The sequence below is a fragment of the Augochlora pura genome, chromosome 8 (assembly GCF_028453695.1).
Source record: "Augochlora pura isolate Apur16 chromosome 8, APUR_v2.2.1, whole genome shotgun sequence".
In the NCBI taxonomy this organism is placed as follows: domain Eukaryota; kingdom Metazoa; phylum Arthropoda; class Insecta; order Hymenoptera; family Halictidae; genus Augochlora; species Augochlora pura.
Window position 1 is genome coordinate 6,993,510 of NC_135779.1, and position 6,540 is coordinate 7,000,049.

A 6,540-nucleotide genomic window follows, 5' to 3' on the forward strand; every position below is an offset into this window, starting at 1 on the left:
GATTAAATTTATCTTTCTCGTTCTCCAAGCGTTTGTAATTATCTCCTACATAAAACTTGAACTGCTATACATAATTGTAATTATTTATTAGGTCTCTATATTACCAACTATTGGTAATTTCGTTTAGTAATTTTAATCTCCGCTCTCGTCGCTGGGATGAGAACTTACCAGCAATCGGTAACATCGACACGAGTATACAGAGCAGACAACACTGTCAGCAGCCCTTTATTTTTTCTTGTTCCAGGGTTTAGATTGTCAATTCTATGGAAAATGCTGTGGTAAGATAACGGATGCTACCTAAATGGAACGGTGAGCTAATGAACTATATTTGACAGCACAGAGAAAGCTGTGTTAACCAATGTTAATGAAACATATTTGAAAAACTTGCATCGTTCTCTCGCGGTAACGTTCAGGGCAATGAAATAATTTTCTAAGCTGTAGCCTACTCAACTTGTCAATGTTGCAACTTCGCTGATAAACGTGGACGATAATTCTAGGAGGCGAAAAGTACAAGTCGAATATCGCGCTGCTTATTTTTCACTTGCAAATTCGGACCCTGAGACGAAACAAAACATAGTATACAATGTCTCTTTGGATCTTAAGTCTGCGATACAATTATAGATGGAAAATTAATAGGGTACACTGAAAATTCATTGTGTTTCTTGGAGGAATAATTTAGAGTAAAATTTATAGTAGTTAGAATGTGATCGCATAATACTTACAATAAAAAGCTCCTGATAATAGCGTTTCTAACAAAAATTGATGGAATTGTGTGCGTTTCAAACTAGGTTGGTACGATTGAATACAAGAATCAGGTGATCAACGCCACGCAGTCGCGGTTGCATTACTGCATAGGCGTAAAGCAGCTAGTTTTGCAGCTGTAAGTAAACCCGTGAACTGTTACGTGCAGTGCCATACGTAGCCCATGGAAAACAGCGGTATTATCGAGATGAAACATTGAAGATTCAACAAAAGTGGAACCGTGTGCCTTTGTTTGTTGCCGAAGAACCCCGCGGGAGAGACTAATCGTCATGTTAAACTATGTCCGCTGATATACGAGAAGTATATCGGATGTGTTACAGTGTTCGTGCAAGATGTCTGTGCTGAACATTTCTCGGTCTCGTCGAAACACATGTTCACATGTTTATAGAAAATAGCGCAACGACTTCGTTTAAACGCAACAATCCGAGCGTGGTAACCAAATTACTTTCGAACGTGAATCGCGACACGCGTTACATGTAAATTATTCGCGAATCAACCTCTCTTTTGGAGCGCGTAACACAGCCTTGACAACAAACAATATACGTACAATCAGCGGCTGCTTTTCGACACCCTCGGTCCCCCCGCTACCAAGAGAGACCGGCAAAGATGTATCAATTCAAACCGCTCGTGTTTAAAAAGCACGAGGTGAGCAGTGTCGAGTGTCCAAAGCCAAGAAGCGGGCACAGAATAGTTTGTGATCACAAGTACTTGTATTCTTACGGCGGTTTCAATCCGTGCATATCTGACAGCGATCCCGATATGCTAAATGATCGAGCATGGACGTCGAGTAAACCACTGTTCAAGGAATTATGGAAGTTCAACCTTGTTTCACAACAATGGAGTCGTCTGCAAGGTCAGGACAGTATGCCCAATGAACTGGCCTCCAATGCTGTTATTTTAATTAGGAACAATTTAATAATTTATGGCGGAACCAGTGTACCTTTCGGTTCCAGCTGTAGCAATAGTCTTTATTTCGGCGATTTAAAAAGTGGTGAAATATTTGAGTTTCCCTCATCCGGGGATCTACCGGATCCTCAATACGGACAAGCTATAATTGGCCATGGACCTTATCTGTATACTGTCGGTGGTACCACAGGATACGAGTACACTTGTGACATTCATAGATACGATTTTAGGTGTGGTGTGTGGGAGAAGGTTTACATATGTTCTGGAAACGACGAGAACGAGCCTGCAGGTCGATACAGGCATGAACTAGCGTATGATGGTAAACTTATATATGTTCTGGGTGGAGGAACAGCCATAGAATCATTCGCTTTCTCAGTAAGTATAACAATTATGTTATTTAAACTTTTGATAAACTATTTGTTGTCTTGTGTCTGTACCCAGGAGATTCCAGCTTTCGACCTAGAGATGAACAAGTGGATAGTATTAAATACGTACGGTGATAACGACTCTGATGGAGATACTTTAGTACCAGAACCTAGACGTTGCCATGGCTCTGTACAATATACGGATGAGAAGACGGGAGTCATTTCGGTTGTAATATCTGGAGGATACAACCAAGATCATGTCTTCTCCGATGTTTGGAGATTAGATTTGAGTTTATTACAATGGACGTGTTTAAGGAAATGTATATTACCGCGTCCTCTATATTTTCATTCTGCTGCCCTAACTCCAGAAGGACGCATGTATATATTCGGCGGTATAATAAAAAATAACAATGAGGTAATTAAAAAAATTGCATTATCCGCATGGTCAGACATTGATTCAAGATTTTCATATAACAGTAAAATCTTTTATTACAGGTGGCAAGAACAGATGCTGTGCATTCTGTGTGGTTGAAAATCCCGAGGTTATCGGAGATATCGTGGGAGGCGTTAATTAGTTATTTTCCACATTTATGTCGTACATCGCCACACGAACTGCTTCTCATAGGTATACCAATAAAATTTGTGGAAAGAATTGATTTTCCTTAACTTTGTTATTTATTATTGTATAAATATTGTAATTGTTGATCATGAACTGACTTACACGAGCTGCAATACTTCTCTAATGTAATACAGACAGAATAGACTTACTTCTTGTAATGATATTATGTTTGCGGTTGACTAATACGTAATCGTTTGTTTTGGGAGTTTTATACTTACAGCTGACACTTTTATTCGATTTGTTAGAAAAAAAATATATATATATGTGTAAAAGAAAAAATATATATATATATATTTACTGTACAAATTGTTTGTAAAGATTCTTAAATATAGCTCATACACAAAAGTATATTTTTGCAGTAGAAAACTGTGCGCTCATTTAAAATTCTATTTACAAAAAAATGTGAGACTTGTGTAGAACTTTTACGTTTCAGTAAATCGATAAACAGAAGGATTCGCATTTTTATGACGACATCGGCGGGGAAATAATTGAACGTTTATTTATTGTCTGTTGCGTTATTTTTCTAACAAATACAAGTTGGCCAGCGAAAAGAAATAGAGTAGCGAGCATGATAACTTGAAAAATGTTATTTCGCGTTGATGGTCGACCCCTCTTTTACAGACTAAGTTTTGTCAACGAATAAACTGTGCTGTATTATGTTAAAACACTCGCGCGCGACATATTCTTGTTAATAAAATCAACTAAAGTATATTTATGCGGTGAATCTCTGCGCGGGAAACTAGGTCAGCGCAAAGTTTAAATGAACAAAAAAAAACAGATATTAATAATATTACCGCTTCTTCTTGTTCTACTTTAGCACAAAAATAACCCAAAGCACGCGATAAACGTGCGTTACATTTTTCTGCATTTACAATTTCTCTCGAGCAGAACTCCATGTCAGGCAAAATGCACTTGCATACCAATTACAGAGTACAAAGTAGTTTAAAAAAAAAAAAAAGGATTACTTTGGCCAGTACTCAACCAATAACATCTATTTATTATTGCTAAGGCACGAAGATCGTTTATCGCTTGGACAACGACGTCTTTGCCCGAGGTCATAAGATTCTTGTTTAACTTTATTTATTGTATAATAATTTGATCATTTAAACTATCTGTTGTTCGTTGTTTTTACAATATTTCTCAAATAAACGTATCACAAAATGCATTTACAATAATAGCGTCGCCCGTAGCGTCGCACATTGGCGACCTTTTTACAGCGTCTTTTACCCCAACTATCCCAATGGTGCATATGCCTTCAAACAAAGAAAATTTTATCTTTATTATTTATTATCTTTCTCTCTGTTTCCTGTTTCTCTAACTAGCGTGGAAACACAATTTGTTCTTTTTTCCTGCGTCGCGTTGTCTCTCTCTCTCTCAGTTACGCGATGCTGCGAAGAGAATATAGTTTAATTAATTCATAATTAAATTTTTAGTGGAAGTAGCATATAATAATTAGATCGCAGATCTTTATGTATTAATGATTCATCAGATTCTTTGACGTTTTTCACAACAAAGTTCTTGATCAATGTGAAAGATTTCTACCGTATTTTTGTATCAACTAAAAATGGCATGTAGAGAATCTACGTGAAGATCTGTGCGTTCAAATAATAATTCTTGCTATTTAATTTATGAACTGCTAAGCTTCGCTTTGTTCTATTCTCGGTACCGTTCATTACCTAATAGGGCAGGCTATGCATTAGCAAAGGTGAATTGTAAATGGCGGGTCGAATGTTATACAGCCGATACTCTCTTTCTCCGACGTCCTTTGTGTCCGCGATCTTTTAAGAGAACGCGCAGCTCGCGCCCGACAACACCCTTTACAATGAACATAATTACATGACAACGGTGTCGTGCTTGAGATAAGAGTTTCACGATTCGGCTGATTGAGAAGATGATTCACGAACGTATTAATAGGAACAACGAACGGCTTACGAGCGTAGATTAAATAAACTTGACGGACGGAAGTTTTCGTGCAGCTGTGCAAAGGCTACATATTGAAATTTAAATTGACGCATGAATGAAACAAGTAAGATCTTATTTGCCGGTCTGGATGGATAATCCCACTTGTTGCCTTTATCGTGTCGGCCGCGATGGTAAAAAGTACTCTTTACACGGCACACTCTATTGTAAAATCGCCAATTTGTAATAAAATTTTATCTGGTGTCTGAAAGAAGTCGATAATATAGGGCTTAGTTTTTAACGAAACATCTGCTCACAGTGAATTAGATAGATCACCGACGAATAACAGAACAAGTACATATTATAAACGATAGATCAAAATTAGAATTCTTACCGCTAAATGTACGCATACAGGGTACTTTCGATTCAGTCAGATTCCACGTGAAAAAATTAAATGAAAATATAGAATAAAATTTTTTCAAACGAGAAGTCGTCTTCGCGGAGATTGATTTTGAAAGCCGTCGGGTTTGTGCGCGTTTGCAGGAAGTTGAAGCGACCAGTCATCAACAAACGTTATAGACAATTAGTGTCTGCTGTTTGCTATGCATTACTAGCGCATGTTCAAAGTCGATTTTCTCGAAGATCGTCGGATCAGAAATACTCTGTATAATATACACATTAATACGTAGGTGATAAGACTTCGCATCGCAAGTATACCGATTACGAACATAAATCGATGCTCGCACCTATTCGTTGTGCTCAAATCGGTAGAGAACTGCGCGATAGAATTCTGAAAATAAATAGTATGTTTTTCAAGAAATTGTTTACGATCTTCGGAAGTATCAAGCGAAATGATTTTCGTTGTAAATATAAGGAGCGTTTTATTGTACTTATCGTTGTTGTGCAAACGAAGGAAAGATAAAATTCTGCTACACAATGTCACTAATCTATTTCATTTCATCCAATTACATGGCACGGCTGTCACAATGTTTCTTTTCATTCGTTTATTGCACGGAATTAGTGTTTTGTTTACTAACAATTCATTACGTAACGTTGTTTATTTGGACGCATCATATAAATGCGATTACATGTACGTGGCGCCAACTTTCACGAATTAGTACCGCACTTTCAACGCTAGATTGCACCAGCACAATTTTCTACGGAATGACAAATTCTTAATACTATTTACAAAACATTCAATAATTCTTAACCCTTTGACTTACAATATCGCCCGAGAGATATGATACGCCGATCGGATCATATATAAACAACGCATGTCCTCCACGCTATGTGTGGCCTAATGCAATCAGGAAAAGTCACGACATGTGACCGACCTTGTTGTTCGTGGTACGCATTATTAATATTGAAATTATAAGTCAAGGGGTTAAACAGTGTACGGTGAATAATCGTATTCGAACAAAACACGCGTTTAATTTACATGTTCCATTAAAGTAGTTTAAAATATTCAACGTGTCACCATTTAAAAGGACACCGACTGGGTCGCTGCTAATTGGCTAGCAGTTTGAGCCTCCTGCCACCGATGGCGCCACATGTCCCTTGCATTCAAAGTTAACCATGCATATCGTAATTCACAGTAACATATTACATCAAGGTCCTGCTTGCATGTTATTAGTCATATTTAACTGTAAAGAAAAAGGGAAATTAGCTATTACACACCCAATCCTGATCGTCCATCCCTCGGCCGACGAAATTAGGGCAGGATGTTCGTCGCGTTCATCGTGAAATCTGTTATCGCTGATCGAGAACAAAAAAACAAGAGAAAATGTATGCAAAAGATTGATCAGACACCGAACCAGAGAAGCTTCCCGTCTCATGTAACCGTTGAAATACTTTCGTAAGCGGCGCTCAGAGGAGTGACGCGCGTCGCGTATACGTATTGCGCATGGTCGTTTCACCATAGAGGGAGCAACTGGGCTAACTCGATTAACCAAACCCGCGGATCGCTACGTTCCGAGAGACAGACGTCTA

General features: G+C 38.1%; 1 protein-coding gene and 1 long non-coding RNA gene across 3 annotated transcripts; one reads left to right on the plus strand and one right to left on the minus strand.

Moving 5' to 3' along the window:
• Nucleotides 1–854: 854 nt before the first annotated feature.
• Nucleotides 855–4,288, plus strand: Slim (scruin like at the midline). Its single transcript, XM_078189057.1, has 3 exons — nt 855–2,043; nt 2,110–2,448; nt 2,529–4,288. Exons 1-3 carry the CDS (start codon nt 1,369–1,371, stop codon nt 2,697–2,699), a joined length of 1,185 nt encoding a protein of 394 aa, XP_078045183.1. The 5' UTR covers nt 855–1,368; the 3' UTR covers nt 2,700–4,288.
• Nucleotides 3,904–6,520, minus strand: LOC144474329 (uncharacterized). 2 transcript variants are annotated; one of them, XR_013494726.1, is made up of 3 exons: nt 5,775–6,520; nt 4,946–5,708; nt 3,904–4,040 (listed from the first exon to the last, which is right to left on the minus strand). It is a non-coding gene; the product is annotated as an uncharacterized LOC144474329 (long non-coding RNA). The 2 variants fall into 2 exon arrangements; XR_013494725.1 differs by lacking the exon at nt 3,904–4,040 and adding an exon at nt 4,681–4,816.
• Nucleotides 6,521–6,540: the final 20 nt, after the last annotated feature.